This window comes from Trifolium pratense, linkage group LG7 (assembly GCF_020283565.1).
Source record: "Trifolium pratense cultivar HEN17-A07 linkage group LG7, ARS_RC_1.1, whole genome shotgun sequence".
In the NCBI taxonomy this organism is placed as follows: domain Eukaryota; kingdom Viridiplantae; phylum Streptophyta; class Magnoliopsida; order Fabales; family Fabaceae; genus Trifolium; species Trifolium pratense.
The window spans coordinates 35,527,504-35,545,193 of NC_060065.1; the positions used below are offsets into that span (position 1 = coordinate 35,527,504).

Consider the following 17,690-nt stretch of genomic DNA (forward strand, 5'->3'; position numbering starts at 1 on the left):
CAAGCTTACAACCAGGCACTATAGGGCTACATACACTGTTGTAATTCTCCATACCAAACCTTCCTAAGATCTCAGCAGCATATTTCTGTTGACTGATGTATATACCTTCCTCAGACTGGATTACTTCTACTCCAAGAAAAAACTTCATCTTGCCCAAATCAGTCATTGAAAATTCTTTTTGCATTGATGTCTTGAATTCATTCATCAAAAGCAAATCATTTCCAGTGTATATGAGATCATCAACATATAGACTGACTATCAGAATCTTACCATTTGGCTTGTGCTTTATGAACAATGTATGCTCTGAAGGACATTTCTCAAATTCTTCAGAATTGAAGTAGGCTTCAATTCTACTGTACCAGGCCCTTGGTGCTTGCTTTAGGCCATACAATGCTTTCTTAAGTTTGTACACCTTGTTCTTTTCCCTCTGATAACCTGGTGGCTGTTCAACATAGATATCTTCACTTAATTCTCCATGTAAAAAAGCACTTTTTACATCCAACTGAAATACTTTCCAACTTTCTCTTGCAGCTATAGCTAGTATTGATCTAATTGTGTCCCATCTTGCCACAGGAGCAAATACCTCATCATAGTCAATACCATGCTTCTGATTGTACCCTTTTGCCACCAGTCTTGCCTTATGTTTATCAATTTCTCCCTTTTCATTGTGTTTAGTTTTGTAAATCCATTTCACACCAATCACATTGGCTCCATTAGGTAAACTAGTAAGCTCCCAAGTTTGATTCTTCTCTATGGACTGCATTTCTTGATTCATAGCTTCTATCCAAACTTTAGACTTAACAGCCTCACTGAAAGATGTTGGATCTTCAGCAGCTACATAGACTGCAAGATTATGCAGCTGGTCAAGCTCCTCTCCTGTGACAAAATCATTCAAGCTCTGAGGTGGTCTCCTAGCTCTTGGAGGCAAATTCACCTCAGATTGGAAGTCAATGCCATCACTATCATCACTTGAAGTATTCATATCAACTTCAGCTTGAACCTCATTGTCATTTGCTGGAGCCTCATTGTCATTAGCTGGAGCTGATGTACTACACTCTTCATCATTGAGAACATCATTGCTTGATTGGTTCTGCTTTTTGTCTGAGATCTTATTCCAATTCCAACCTTTATTTTCTTCAAAAACAACATCTCTGCTGATGATTATTTTCCCATTTTCAGGGTCATAAAGCTTATAAGCTTTTGACTCTTCACTTAGTCCCAGAAGAACACATTTCACACTTTTGCTATCTAGCTTGGTTCTTTGACTGTCAGGTACATGAACAAAGGCTATGCATCCAAAAACTCTGAAGTGATGCACAGAAGGTTTGACTCCACTCCAAGCCTCTTCTGGTGTGATGTCTTTGACAGATAGAGTGGGACTTCTATTCATCACATAAGTAGCCCACTTCAAAGCTTCTTGCCAAAATGGTTTTGGTACACCCTTTCCAGCCAACATACTCCTTACCATATTCATTAGAGTCCTGTTCTTCCTTTCTGAAACACCATTCTGCTGAGGTGTGTATGTTGCAGTCAATTGCCTCTTGATTCCATGATTTCTACAAAAATCATTAAAAGCATTTGAGGTATATTCACCACCCCTATCTGTTCTTAGGCATTGAATAGAACAACTGGACTCTTTCTCAACCATAGCCTTAAACTGTTTGAAAGTGTCTAGTGAACTAGACTTCTCTTTAAGCAGATATATCCAAGTTTTTCTAGTTAGATCATCAGTGAAAGTTATGAAATACCTGTTGCCACTGTTGGATTTTGGATTGATAGGTCCACAGATATCAGAATGAACAAGTTCAAGCTTAGAGCTGGCTCTCCAATTTGCTTGCTTGGGAATGGCATCTCTGTGTTGCTTGCCCTCCAAGCAATCTGCACAATTCTCATCTAGCTCTTTCAATGCTGGTAGACCTCTCACCATATCCTTTTTAACAAGAACATTCAGTCCTTTGATGCTTAAGTGGCCATATCTGCTATGCCAAAGCAAAGAGTTGACAAGTTTTGAAGCTTGCAGACATCTTGGAGCAATAACTTCTGCTTTGACAATATACATTCTATTTGTTGACATGTATGTAGCAAAAAGTAATCCCTCTTCTTCATGATAAACTTTGCAGCAATTGTTTTTGAATACAATTGTAGCCTTCTTCTGCTGAATTTGGCCAATGCTGAGAAGGTTTGTCTTTAACCCAGGTATGAAATACACATTGGTGAAAACATGAACTCTTCCATTGATACTGAGTTTCACATTTCCTTTTCCCATCACATTCATCCTTGAGTCATCACCCAATTTCACTGAATCTCTATAATTCTCATCAAAATCATAAAACCAATCTTTGTTACCTGACATATGATTGCTGCATCCAGAATCCAAGAACCAATTTTCACCAATCTCATCATCATTGGTTTTGGCCATGAGGAGCATTTCTCCTTTAAACTCATCCAATTCTGCATAATTGGCATTTTCACTCCAATTGGGACAATTACTCTGATAGTGTCCCAATTTATGACAGTGAAAGCATTCCACATTCTCTTTGCTTTGCCTTCCCCAACCACGACCTCTAGTAGAATTTGAATTTCTTCCCCTACCTCTTCCTCTGCCACCATCAGTGACCTTGAGAGCTTGCTCTTCTTGCTTGATCAGTTGGCCTTTCATACGTTGTTCATGAACTATCAAGCTACTCTGAAGCTCATCAATAGAGAGTGTGGTAACATCACAAGATAATTCAATAGAGCAGACTACATGATTGAACTTTGCAGTCATTGATCTAAGAATTTTTTCAACCACAATACTTTGTTCTAATCTTTCACCACAAGAAGTCATCTTGTTGGTGATAACCATGGTTCTTGCAATGTATTCCTCCACTGATTCATTCTCCCCCATATCAAGAACCTCAAAATCTTTGCGCAATGCTTGAAGCTGTGCACGCTTCACTTTGGTGGAACCTTGATACCTAATTCTCATAGCATTCCAAATATCTCGTGCAGTGTCACGATTAAGAATCGTTTCTAAGATGGATCGATCAATAGACTGAAACAAATAGTTCTTGACTTTCAAATCAGTAAGCTTACTCTCATTTGCAATGCGTTGTTGTTCCACCGTGGCATTCGCCGGAGCCACTGTCACACCATTCTCTATCAAGCTCCAATATTCTTTAGATCGGAGTAAATTCTCCATCAACATTGCCCAATGGTCGTAGTGGCCATCAAATTTTGGAATTGAAGGCTTCAAGAAGTCTGAATTTTCTGCCATCGTGAAGAAATTGCAGTGGGAGGAATGAGAAAGATGAAGAATGTAGGTTTCTTTGGTGTGGTGAGGTGAAGAAGATGAACGGAGAACGAACTTTTGGAACGGTTAGGACGGTTAGGGTGGTTGCAACCACCGTAACTAACTTGTTTCTTGCAAGAAACGGAATTCAGGTGATGGATTAAAGGCTCATGATACCACTTGTTAAGAACAAATGGCCAAGTCAATTTTATTGATCACACAAATCTTGCTTATATAGCAAGTCATTACAATTGGGCCTAACACAACTATATTGGGCTTAAGCTAATCAAGGCCCAATACCACAAACACATTATACAACATTTTCAAAATATCATATTTTTATAATTTTTACTATTTACAATTAAAAATATTAATCGTTAAAGTTATGCATGACATGCATGATACAGTTAACTGGATCACTCGTTGTGAGACGGAGGCTTATAAATATTTATAAGCGGTGATCCCGTGGTGCCGACACGAGTGTGACATCTATACTTGCGGTGTGCGGTTTCGTGTGTGGGACGTAACACGTGATACAAACTTTAGAAAAAGACAGAGAAAACATGCTCTAATACTTTGATCCTGTATTAATTAAAACTAAATAAAAAAAAACATGCTCTAATTACATTCAAATTGTAAGATTAAAGACACCACAAATCAGTCGACAGCGCAAGTTGAACCAACCTCAAATGAATCAGTCTTCCCTCAGCCGTTTCCACGCCGTAATTTACTTTTAATTTCCATCACATTTCAGCTGCGCCTAATTTCTATATATAACTACTACTCTTCTCTCTCTACATTTAACATCTTCACTTTCATAATTCACATCTCTCTCTCTCTGATCTCAATAATCTCTTTGCAAAAGATGAGGAGGAGAAATTGTAACTTGGAACTCTCCCTTTTTCCTATCTACAATTCTACCAATCACTCCACGTAAGCAACTCTCTCTGATGTTCCTGTCAACTGTGTCAAGTTTACGGGACTAATTTCATTTACTTTTTACATATTAAATGGTATATGTTGAATTAATTGTTTGTTAATTAATTTGTCCAATAAAGGGTAGATGAAGAAGAAGAAGAAGATAGTGAAGAGAGTAGTAGAATGCAAAATCAGCAACAGGCGCCATTGACAATTTTCTATGATGGCAAGATGTGTGTTACTGATGTTACAGAGTTTCAGGTAATTTTCCTTATTTATGCAAGTAGCATATGTTATTTTATGTTTTTTAGCCATTTCAGTGACCTCTGTTTTTGAAGATGATATATATGGTTCTATGGGATCAAATACAATAGTACATGCTTCATCTTGTTGATTATGTGTTTGAGTAATTTTCTCTCTTTTTATTTTAATTTGAATTTTGGATCTTTAAATTATTGATTCTTTTAATCTTTAGCATAGCTTACCCACCCTTAAAATGCAAGGGTTATCACTTATCTTGACAGATTTTTAGTTAACAAATATATCTTTTAAGTTTTCTAACTTATTGTACGATATTCTTCCAATTATCATCCGTTACAAAAATTTGTTACATTGTTATCCTTCTGATTAATCCCCTAACCATATGTACATTTTTCATTAAAATATCCACCATGGTGGAAGCCAACATTAACAATAATGGTGCAACAAAGTAGCAAATGTTAACTAGAAGAACAATAATTTACTAAGTTAGAAATATAAAAGACTTATTTGATACCTTAAAATATTTAAATGATCTAACTGATACAAACACAAAAATTAAAGTATCATTTGACCTATAAAGTATTATAAAATTTTGGTGTTTTAAATACTTTTAACATTTAGTCTTATAGCAATTAAAATTCCTTTAAAATTAATTTTAAAATTGTTTCATATATTTCACAATAAGTAGCCCTTAACTAACATAAGACAAGTACTAAGTTCTTTAGTTCTTTAATCATTTAGTTTAAAATTCGATATTCAACTTGTGTTCATAGGAAAATATTTGTCACAAGAAGACAATTCTTTAAATATATCTTAATTATCTCGAAGGACTAATCACCATTTTTTGTGTAAATGATACCTTGATTTATATGATAGACCAATTTATAAGACTTAATTCAACTAACAAATACCAATTTTATTAGTCCGAACACCCGTATTTGAATCTGAATTCTTGCAGGTTGTTTTATATGTAAGTTAGTTGTGATGAAAAAAAGATCAGATCCTCAACAACCAATTCGTTGATATGAATTTATAAAAAAAAAAATTAAGTTTGTACAATGAATTTATAAAATTTATATTATTAGTCAAAGACAAGCTAATGTGGTAATTATTCAACTAGTAAAAAAATGATAATTATTCAATTACTAAAATTGCTAAAAGTGGCAATTAATTTAATCTTATGAATAATGCTTAATTAACCCAAGACAAACATATAAACATTTTTAAAATTAGAAAAACCTTAAAGAAGAGTTTTGGTGAGCTTAACTCACCGAATAAGAACGTCTCATTATAGGTGCAGATGTTGAAATTCAAACTCGAACACCCTATTTAAAATTTATAGTTACTATTTGACAAAAAAAATTATTACTTTAAAGAAGAAAATAAAGGATATGCACTAAAGAGGAATGAATCTATAGGTAGGTGATGCATTTGGAAATATATTCCAACAAGTTGATTGTGATACTTACATAGTTGTAGGTTTGAGGTTGTTTTGTTTGGTGTTCCTCTATTAAAAACATGTATGGTGTGCCTAAAATATTTTTGACTTTGATGCTAAACAAAGCTTGACATGTTTGGCAACTTTCCAAGAAACTTCAATGTTCTTTGTGGTCAATTATTTCGGATAAAAAAGGCATATATTCTTTGAACTAAATTGTAGTATATATCGTCAGAACCGGACCGGTCATCGAACCGGCCAGCTCACAGGTTCAAGGTTCAATTGGTCGGACCGGGTTCAATCGGGGTCGAACCATTTTTAATTAAATATATATTTTAATTAATATATAAATAAAAATATATGAATAATTGCTCAATATTTCATAATTTCACACATTAAAAAGATAAAATATCACAAGTCAAAATAAAATAATTCAAACCAAATGAAGAATAGATGAAAAACAAAAGTCTTTCCTATTCCTACGACGTCGTTGTTTTGTTTCATTTTTTTTTTTAAAAAAATAATTTAAAACGGCGTCTTTTGCCCTATTTTTTTAAAAAAAAATAAAAAATCTGCGAAACCGCTTGAACCGCCCGGCCGGTTCACCGGTTCGTCCCGGTTCGACGCCGGTTCACGCGGTTTTTTGCCGGTCGATTTCCTATATATTTTTTGCTCAAAACCGAACCGTTTTCATGACCGGTTCACGGTCCGACCGGCCGGTCCGGTTTTGATAACCTTGGTATATATATAGTATATGAAAATGAAAGAATAATTAATCTCTTCATGGAAAAAATTAAATTAATGGGTTAATGTGAATCATGTGCAGGTCAAATCCATCTTAATGCTAGCAAATAAAAAGGAACAAGAAAAAGTGAAGACACCAACAGGGTCAGTGCCAACAACACCAACAATTGTAGAATCTCCTCATCAATTGTATAGCCCTGGTCCTGGTCTTTCAATGAAGAGATCTTTGCAACGTTTTCTACAAAAGAGAAAGAATCGGATCCAAGAAGCTTCTCCATATAATCACTAGCAAAATCAAATTAATTTGTACTTTTTTTACTATAGTATAGCCTGTTTTGTATTTAGAATCAGTTATTTTCTTCTCATTTTTTTATTTAAATATTGAAGGTAAGTCACAAGTAATTTAAATATTTTAACTAGATTCAAATACCGACATTTTGTAATATATAGATCCTTCAAAGATCATCAATTAAACTTTGTTGATTACTACAGTCACTTATTCAAAAAAGTTACTCTTCCCAATTCTAATCCTAATCCTGACATATTTGTTAGTATAGATTTATAGATGGCTTCTTGATTAACAAAAGTGGTTTTGTTAATATTATTATTTTATTTAATCAATTATTTTGGTTGAGAATTGATTATTTTTCATACTTCATCCGTCCCAAAATATAAGCAAAAATGAGTTAAACAAACTTTGGTTCAAAATTTGGACCAAATACATTCACTTTTGTTGACTAACTTTTGCTTATATTTTGGGACGGAGGGAGTACATCAATGAATCACAAATGTAGATACTCTCATGGAAAAGTCCACTGTTAAATTTTAACCATAAATTATTTTTTGTTGCAAATGGTTATGCAATAAAAAAAATGAATGGTGATGATATCCATTGGACCTACATTGAAATCCTCGGAGATGATTCATATCCTCGAATTAACTAGCAATTGAAATAATTTATAAATATGAAATAACATGAAAAATATGTTTAATTAAATTAATATTTAGTTTTTTCAAGTAACATATAATAAGGATAAAATTGAAATAAAAAATAATAAGTTATAAGCTAATAAAATTGAAATAAAAAAAACAAGTTATCAAAAAAATTTATAAGCTAGTAAAAATAAGCATGATACACACAATGTCCTTACTAATTGAGTTATGCTCACATGATAAAATACTAAAAGTTTTATCTATGAAGGGAACAAATTATTTTTTAAAATTACAAGTTAAAAATATAGTGAGAATATTAAATATTAGAAATATATAATGAGATTATTTCTCTTTAGAATCATAACATCATTTTTAATGTTGAGATATGTGGGCTAGTCCACTGGGCCTTACACTGGACAGTCCACCGGACAATACTTCTATACCCCCACAGTTCTTACCCTAAAAATATAATGAAATACCAGAAATACCCTTTATATCATTAGAAATACCCTTTCCATTTTCACAAAGCTTTACTGGAATAATTTTATATAATTTTTAATTCATATTTTTAAATTTTTTTAGATTCTTCAAAAGCCTCAAATTTGAATTGTTGAAGTAGAAATATTTTCCGCAAAATCAAAATTTGAGTTTGTAATTTTCGTTATGGTAGAACCAAACCGACTAAACTTAAATTGCATTAACCCACTAAAGATAGGTCAATTTTAAGATGCACAAGTAAGATAAGTCTTGCACGATATTTAAATTTATTTTCACTAATAAATTGATAAATGTTACTATTAGATCACATATAATATATAGTGTGACTTTTTGTTCAATAAAAATAATATAGTGCGACTTATTGATCTAAAAATAAAACTTGTATAAGATGAAACACTAATTTACTTCACTAAGGCTTTGAACAAAAATGAACAGATAAATTGGCATGATAGAAAATTTTGGTTTTGTGATTATTGCCTCGTATTTGGTAACATTAGTTGTCTCCATCTTCTTCCCAGCATTTATTATGCTGACATCTGCCTTCTTCTTAGAGGTGGGTTCAAAATACAATGATGAAATAATAATAATACTATGAAATTCAACATTTAAAATTAAATACTAGTAGTATACTTCCAAATTCAAAAACTAAAACAAATATAGAGCATTATTTCAAGAGAACAACTATACAATGCAACATTCCAAAACACCTACAAAAGATTTTGGTCGGATTTCTTTCAAAAATAAAATATTCTTGGGGCCAACTAGAAGCAAATCAACATAGTGTCACTCCATTGCATATCAATTATTGAACCATGCTTTCAGCACTATACGATTAACAAAATCTAGTTTGAATCTACTCTAGTTTACTAGTATATGGATAATAATACATAGTAGTGGCGGAATCAGAACCCTAATTCAAGGAGTACGAACTATCGAATTTTATTAATAAATATAATCATATATAAAATGAGGTATTGAAAGTAGTTCAATTTTGTAAAAGGAAAAAAGTTGAACTACTAAAAATAGTCGGTTCAATTTTTGTAACTTATTCATGCGAAATATTTGCACTTTCAATCCAAATTCCTTGTTTGTGGGTGCTTCACTTGAAGCATGGTTCATAGTTTGCGTATTCATTATGGTAAAAAATTGTTGGAGAATTTGGGAGAAACGAGTCAATGCTCCAAGATCATAAGAGAAAAGAACGTCACATCTTTACTCAAAATTTCAAGACATTAAGTATATCAGTCACATTTTTTATATATTTAACATTCGTCTCATAATCGATATGAAACTTAACCATTCACACTTGAAATTCAAACGAAAAAAATATTAAAGAAAGCTCAGAAAATACAAAGAAGAGAACAAGTAGAAATAAACCATGAACCTTTTGATGTTATTTTCCCTTCTCCATTCAACTAAATTTCTCATAGTGTTAATACTTAGCAAGTTATAGGTAAAAAATGGGAATTATATAAAAGATTCTGTATGTCTCCCTCTATACCAAAACAAGTATTGAAAGAGTGCATCTTTTTTAAGAGTGGTTTCAGCTAACAGCAACAGCATGCTCTTCTTCAGTATCATCAGAAATTGACAGTCCTTTCTAAAAGGCTGCTACAGACAACAACACTCAGGGATAGGAATTGGGAGTTGTGACACATCTATCCCCTAAATATACATAAATCAAACACTAAACTACAAACATTCTGAATCTTTTTCTTTCACCATTGCATGCAAATACACTCCTATATTAAATTCAACTCACTAATTATCTGCTGCCACACAAACCACCACTGCATCCAATGTTATACTACTATTTACTATCTAGTTCTAAATGCAAGTCATAGTTGGGTTTGGTGTAAATTTTGGACTATATTAATTAATTTTTGTTGACCTAACTGTCACTTATTTACGAGTAATATTGAAAGGAGTATAATTGTGGCCATCATTCGTAATTGCAGCTGCAGTATTACTAATGTGATATTAGCCACCACAACCGCATCATCCTGCAATTATGGTGTGATTTTCAATTACGTGTTCGGCCGCATCAGACGATTTTGGTTATATTTGCTTCAAATATTTTCACCAAAAATTAGTAGTTATGAACCCCAAATTCTACTATGAGTAAATAGTGCAGTGGATAGTAAAGCAGCCACTTGATAGAATTGTGAAAACTTAAAATTATTCCACGCCGCAACGCGCGTTGCATTAACCGCCATGCCACAATCACAATAACTGCAACCGCATCGGCAATTTAAAACCATATTGCTAAAAGTTCAGTGGGATAAAATAAATGAATCATGTAACATAGAGTGCATTTAAATCTCCACCTTTCATCATAAAAGAGAAAGAAACATAATTTAGTTTGCATAAAAAGTTATTTATGGGTATGTTGAGATGTGAACACTTGAAAAAAATTCATTTTTAATCATCCACAAATCTTCTCATGATCCAACAAATATAATATTGAGTAAATATAAAATTATATGCATGATTGTATTACTCCAGTCCTCACATTATCAATATATTTGAAAATGACATCTATAAGAAATTACAAAATTGTAATCAAATTTGTTCCTCTGTTTTTATTTGCAAGGACTATAGGACATGCATTAAGTTGATATAGTATCATATATGAATATAAAACCAAATGAATAATGTCACATATACATGACAAAAGTGACCACTTACTTGATTAAAATTTGCAATTCCATAAATTATTTTAGAATATTCTACAATTTCAATTAGGAACTTTGATATAATTTACTCTAAATATTTGGATTAATATTTGCTATGGTAAACAAATAACGTAGTAATCGATTTCGTTCATTAATTTCACATCGGATTGTTATAATATATATACATCAAAATGATTTTGACCATTCGTTTAAATCGAATGGTTAACAAGTTACAGCAGACAATCTATTTCTCGATAATCTTTTCACACACATTAATAATAATCACCAACAATAACATTACCTAGGAAAGCACTTTAATGAGATAAAGTTTCAGACTTTCAGTACCCAAATATAAGATTATCAATTATCAATAAAAACATTTCATAAAAAATATACATTCCAAGTTTCACAAATTAAGTAAACTAAAGCTAAAACTTAAAACCAATGTAAAAATGATTACATGTAGATTCAAATAAGCTGAACTTGAACTTAAGTTACTTTTGCTCCGTGATGGCTTAATTCCTGCTGGATCTTCAGCAAAAGATTTGTCATTTATAGGTCTCAACCCCACACAAGATGCAATTTCCAAGTATGAAGATAAGTTCTTGTTATCATTGATACAAAGTTCATTGTTTCCTCTTACATCTAACCTTTTACCAAGCTTTTCAATAAACTCATTTGAAAAATGCAAAACACCATTCAACTTATTATAGCTTATATTAAGTTGATCTAAGTTTGGTAACAAAGCTAGATTTTTTGGTACATTTCCAATGAGACTATTGTTATCTAAGGATAGAGCTGAAAGATTCTTCAACAAAGAGAAATAATTTGGTATGGAACCAAATAATCCACATCTTGAAAAGCTTAATGATTTTAGATTCCAAAGGTTTCCTATAAAATGAGGTATCATAGTTTTGATGGGATTATCATCAATGATTAAATACTCCAAAAGATTCAATCTTTGAAAATTTTCAGGAATTGGGCCACTAAAAAAATTATGACTTAAATCAAGCAAGACTAACCTCTTGAGATTTCCAACATTAGAAGGTAATTTTCCATTAAGCTGGTTTGAGCTCAAATCCATTTTTTGAAGAAGTTGAAGTTGTCCTATAGAGTAAGGTAAATTCCCTTCAAATTTATTCCAACTTAAGTCCAAAATGGTTAAACTTTTCAACCCTCCAATTTCATTGGGAATTTGACCAATGAAATTATTATAACTTAAATCAAGTTGCTCAAGAAAAGCTAAACTTCCAATCTCTTTAGGAATGCTTCCATTTAAGCTGTTTTGTGATAAGCTCAAGACTCTAAGATTAGTAACAAAACCTAAACTTGAAGGTATTTCTCCATAGAGTTTTGGATTAGATTGTAAAGCAATGTGTTCTAAGGAAGAAAAAGAACCGAACAAAGTTGTTGGTAATGTGACATGTGAAGTAACAAAACAGTTAAAAAGTGAAAGTGTTTTTAGAAAAGTGAGTTTCAAAAGTGATTTTGATAAATAAGCTGATTTTTTACAAGGTGGAGAGAGTACATCAGGACCAATGTGAATCTTTGTGACATGAAAGATTTGTTGTGTATCATTGTTGTCATCAATGCTAACTTCACACTCAATTCCTGGCCATGGTGTATCAGTACAAGGTAAAGGATGTGTTTGTGAAAAATCAGGTTCATCTAAAAGTGCTTCCATCACTTCAAACAATCCTAATAATTCCTTTTCTTCCATCACCATTTCTTGATCATAATCACCTTGTATAACATTTCTTGTAAACAAAAGAAACACAAAAAGGACAACAAAAGACAAAAAAGAAGACATTTTTGTTTTTGAGACAATGTTTGAGGTTGACTAAAACAATAACAACTACAACCTTAAAATCTTAATTGAAAAGATTTGATTTTTATGAAGAGAATTGAAAAGGGTAAGATCCACTTTCTTAAATTGTGGTGATGGCAAAGGAGAAGAATGTAAAGTTAATTCTAAGCATCTAATTTTTTTTATTGTGTCAGCAATTGAAAGCTGCAAAGAAAAAACCAAAACTGTGTTTGCCTTTAAGTTGATAAAAAATTGATAATGTGATTATGACTGTGAAATTTTGCATGGAAAAAGGTGTGAGAGAGAGTGAAAGACAAAAATGGTGGCTATAAGAAGCAATGAAAATTTCCAGAATAGTTAAAATTTTAATTCAGATAAATGTGGAATTGATATGACATGACTTTGTAAGACTGTGACAAAGTTATGATTAATCAACACACACATTCTTTCTCTGTTTAATCCATCAATTCATGTAAACCTTTTTTCAGTTTTTTGAAGTGAAATAACCTTTACTCATTCCCCAGTGTACTACTAGACAGTAGACACTAGTCATGTGAACTATTGCTAACTAGTTCTACAGTACATGTTTTTTTGAAATTTTAATTTTTAAACATTTTTTATTATCAATATTTTAAAAGATCAAAGGAACATGCAGCAACCGGGAACGGACCTGGAGGGGGCCAAGCAGTGGTCAAGACCCCCTTCCCCCTCATTTACATACATCTGAATTATTAAAAATATAATCTTTTAATTAACAAAAAATTAGTTGTTTCAAGTGGTAAGAGTTTTGAGTCTCTTAAGTAAGTTGTCAAAAGTTTGATATTTGACTCTTGCATATGAACAAAATCCGATTGAGGGGAAGAACTCATTTTTTGTGCCCCACATATTTCCCGGAGGCGATTAATCATCATGTCACCATTAAACAAGAACTTCGTAAATATAACACGATAACATAAATAAAAAATTACATGGACAGTGCAACAGAAAAATCTACATTCATTTTTATTATTTTACTATTTTTCGGCCCCCGGTGTTATACACTTCTGGATCCGTCCCTGGCAGCAACTCTCTAGGTGGCCTAGCGAGCAAAGTCAGAAGGAACAGAGAGAATCAGGGCAAAGTTGCTCGCTAAGGCGAGCATGATAACTTGCATAGCAAATCACAAGTTAGAAAGTTTGAAGTTTGCAAAAGCAATATTTGTGAGGTGATCAAGTTAGCTCGCCTAACGAATTATGATTGTTTAGTGGCCACTTACACGAGTCACAATTACTTCAACCTAAAGAAAGAGAAGTAGATCAATGTTTCAACAAAAGTGCACCACCATTGCAATTGGTCCATTGCCTTGGTTTCTCGATCTCTTTATCTTTGTGTAAAGTTATCATCAATATGAGTAACTAAATTTTCTTGTGTTGGGATTAAGTGCAGTAAGTTATGTATCTTTTGTAAAACTTTTAATCTGATGATTATATAAAATCTTGTTTTCGGTATATTGATGTTATTATTCTTATTTTTAATGATTTTCTAAATTAAAACTCTGAATATGATTATTAGATTTTAAAAATGTTAGACATAAGTTTTCTAATTAACAAATCTAGATTAATTTCATTTATGTGATTTTGGTTATTATGTCATTTTCATATTAACAAAACATCCATTTATTAAAATTTCTAAAACAATAATGATTTGTGATCTCAACCACCTGCTCAACGGACTGATAGTTGGTCATCCACCTGTTCTGATCAACAATTAAGATCAGATTCACGGAGGAGGGGTTGTACCTATAGGTGCTCCGATGCCAAAGTTAGAGAGGGAATGAGAGCAAGAGAGATACAAGAGAGAGAAAGTAATTGAGTGAATGAATAATATTACCTAGCTCTCCTATATAAGAGAGCTTATATAGCCCTCAGCTCTGGGCCAAAGGTCCTCCTATTGGGTTGGATTGTGCTGTTAGGCCCAATAAGAAAGACTGCCAAAATACCCCCTTTTGCATAGTGGAAAGAGTAGTAATCTACTCATATCTTGGTAGAACTGATCTGTTTGTGCTCTGCTGATGTAGATACAGTGGATACACTGTATTGGTCCAAGTAGGCATTGATGTGGACTAGCTTTAGTCTAAGTCCAAAACAATTTGTAAATCAAGCTTAACCAATTTTTTATATAATTTTTTTATAATAATAAGGGGGATAAATTAACTAAACGAGGGGGGTGAAAATACCCTTACAATCTAGGACTAGAAGTATACGTAGAAAGTTACAATCAAGATAAACTAAAACCGGAAGAAATGAGCATCAAAATATTACTTAACTAGTAAATATGCACACAAATTAGTCTCTCTGAAGCATTGTTGAAAGGTTGTAAAGGTTGAAAAGTTTAAAAGAGATAAGATATGGTGGTTGAGGGATTGAGGACAACAGCTGTGACAATCAACGAAGGTAGAATCCGTTTTAAAAAACGACACTAACGAGAGAAAGATGGTGAGTGATGCGCATAACTTGAACTAAAACTCTACATCTCAACAACTTGAGAATTATTTCGGCCCATAATGCAATAAAAATCTTAAATAAGACAATCTTGGAAGTTTATAAGCAATCATCCACAAGATGGGAAATAATTCCTTTTGCTATGAGTTTTGTCTACATTAAACTTCTCTTCTTTTTTTTTGTTGAACAATTCATCTACATTAAACTTAAAAGTACTCGTAGATTGACTCTTATTTGATAGAAATAGTTGTCCCGAAACTCTCCATATAAGACGAAGATCTAGCTATGCTCTCAACTACTACTATTTACACTTGGTTGGCTATATGAAGAAACTAATTTTGTCGAAGATTAGAGTATTGATTAAACACTAATTCCTTATATCTATTATAAAACATCGATAAAAACATCAAAGGTTATCACTCAATTTTATGAGTATTTTCAATATCTTCATTTCCAAAACTCCATTCTAACTAAAATAAAAGACCCAACTCCAAAGCATATGTTTTTCTTATTATTTTTTATAGATTTTTTAAAAAATATTTTTAATTAAGAAAATTGAAAGAAAGCATAGTACTATATAGTAGTACATTATATGTTAATGAACTTAGAACAAAAATCCATTTCCTAATGTAGAGATGAACCCAAAATCACGGCATCCATGTTTCCGCAAGTAAAGCGAATAAATGAAATGAAACAAACGAAATTGCCATTTTTTTACAAGAAAATATTCTCTTTTTTTAATTTTATTTTTTGACTGGAAAGTCTTTTTTTTTTTTCCAGTGAATTTTTTCTTTTCTTTTTGTTTTGACCATAAAGTATGTTGAAACAGGGTTTTATATAATAATTCTTTAGATGATTTGATCACGTAGGAGACAAATAATTAACCAATTGCAAAATGACAACCCTTTTTCCAATGTTGTAACCTACGTATCTTGCTACCTACCATTGTCGTAATTATCTCATAAAAAATTTATTGTAATATTGTGAATATGACCAAGTTCATTCATCATTCAATAAAATTAATGATCACTAAAATATAGTAAAGAATTTATCAAACATATATTCGTCTTGGTGGGTAAGAGTTTTCAACCCGTAATTTTAAACATGTGGATAGAGATTTGATTTTTGACTTTTGCATTTGAAAATTCGGTTGGGAGATTTGTACTGAATTTATTTGAATTTGTGGAGTCAAGGAGTTTTAGAAGGTGTTCGAGAGGAGCGGTGGCACGAGCACCAGCTTTTTAGAAGCACCAAATTTTTTATTTTCTTTACTATATATACACATATAAATTATATAATTAATATGTTTCAAAAAAAATTAATTAATATTAATATTCTTTAGTATAAGCTTAAAATATAATAAAAAAAGTAAATTAAGATTAAACTCACATAATCTGGAAAAAATAATTATGACTAAATAAAAAAGGACACAAAATTCATAATTTCGATATGACACTCCAAATCTTGGGGACGACCCTGTGTGCAGTTCAAAGCGGTGGAAAGAGAAAGTCGCATGAGAGAGTTTTGGGCTATGTTGTGTCATTGTCATTAGTTGTGACGCGATAATGTAAGGCATGATGATCATTTTCATCGACCTAACCTAATGTATTTTTTTTAGAGCGTAAATTTTCTCTTTTAAAACTTAGACATCTATTATTATTATTATTTTGACGGCAGACCTTCATTTTATGACTTTTGTAAAAATCAAGTTAGACTTGACAAAAACTGATTTTATTAAAGTGAGAAAAACCTATTAAAAAAACAAAATTTCTGCTAATTTGATGCGAAATTAAGTTTTAAAGATCTTATTTTGAAGATATGTGTGCCACACAATCTAATGTCACCATCTTAGAATTTGTAATAAGGCTATTTAATCACAATTAAATAAAGAAATTTGCCACGCAAGCAGTAAATGACCAAAATATTCGGAGGAAGCACAGTTTGGTGGATTTGTCATTTGCGGGTCATGTGAAGGGCTTTAACATGTTACATGTGTTCAACTTTGGACCAATCATATATTGCCACTCATAATTTCTCAATAGCCATTTAACACCTTAATATTTTTCCCATATTTTTTTTAATCACATCCCAATAAGAGTATTACATCACATTTTCTATTTCTTTATTTTATTTTTATAAAAAATAACCTATACATCAAATAATATAAATTAAGAAATGACTAAAAATTAAAAGAGATGAATATGCAAATAAACTCACAATACATTAATACTATACAATAATAAAATGCCTACGGATATGACAAAACATATAAATATAACGAAATTGAAGTGTTCAAGAATACTCATGCTTTCACATTTGTAATGTTAAAGACGTGAAAGTCATTATATTGATTGAATATGTATTGGACTTAATCTAATATGTTAATCCGAACAAAACAAACAATGCACAAGACGAAATAACGTTGCACCAAGACGATAAACAACACATCAAAACAACACATGAAAGTTATTATATTGATTGAATATGTATTGGATCGAATCTAATATGTTAATCTAAACAAAACAAACAATGCACAAAGACGAAAGCAACACGCTACACCAAGACGACAAACAACACATCAAAACGATGAAATCACAAAGAAAAAACTCCACGAATCCTAACTATTAGAAATGCCGAAATTATTTGGTTATATGTTCGGGGTTCA

At 31.9% G+C, this 17,690-nt stretch overlaps 2 protein-coding genes across 3 annotated transcripts; one reads left to right on the forward strand and one right to left on the reverse strand.

Moving 5' to 3' along the window:
- Positions 1 to 3,941: 3,941 nt before the first annotated feature.
- LOC123899557 (protein TIFY 5A-like) lies at positions 3,942 to 7,188 on the forward strand. Of its 2 annotated transcripts, none has more exons than XM_045950722.1 (3): positions 3,942 to 4,204; positions 4,330 to 4,450; positions 6,715 to 7,188. In XM_045950722.1, the coding sequence occupies exons 1-3, from the start codon at positions 4,137 to 4,139 to the stop codon at positions 6,919 to 6,921; spliced, it is 396 nt and encodes a 131-aa protein (XP_045806678.1). In that variant the 5' UTR covers positions 3,942 to 4,136; the 3' UTR covers positions 6,922 to 7,188. The 2 variants fall into 2 exon arrangements, with proteins under 2 accessions (XP_045806678.1, XP_045806679.1); XM_045950723.1 differs by having other exon boundaries at positions 3,944 to 4,199; positions 4,328 to 4,450.
- Positions 7,189 to 11,045: 3,857 nt separating this feature from the next.
- On the reverse strand, positions 11,046 to 12,874 carry LOC123899555 (receptor like protein 29-like). The gene has a single exon (XM_045950720.1). It carries the CDS (start codon positions 12,546 to 12,548, stop codon positions 11,145 to 11,147), a length of 1,404 nt encoding a protein of 467 aa, XP_045806676.1. The 5' UTR covers positions 12,549 to 12,874; the 3' UTR covers positions 11,046 to 11,144.
- Between the last annotated feature and the right edge of the window lie 4,816 nt (positions 12,875 to 17,690).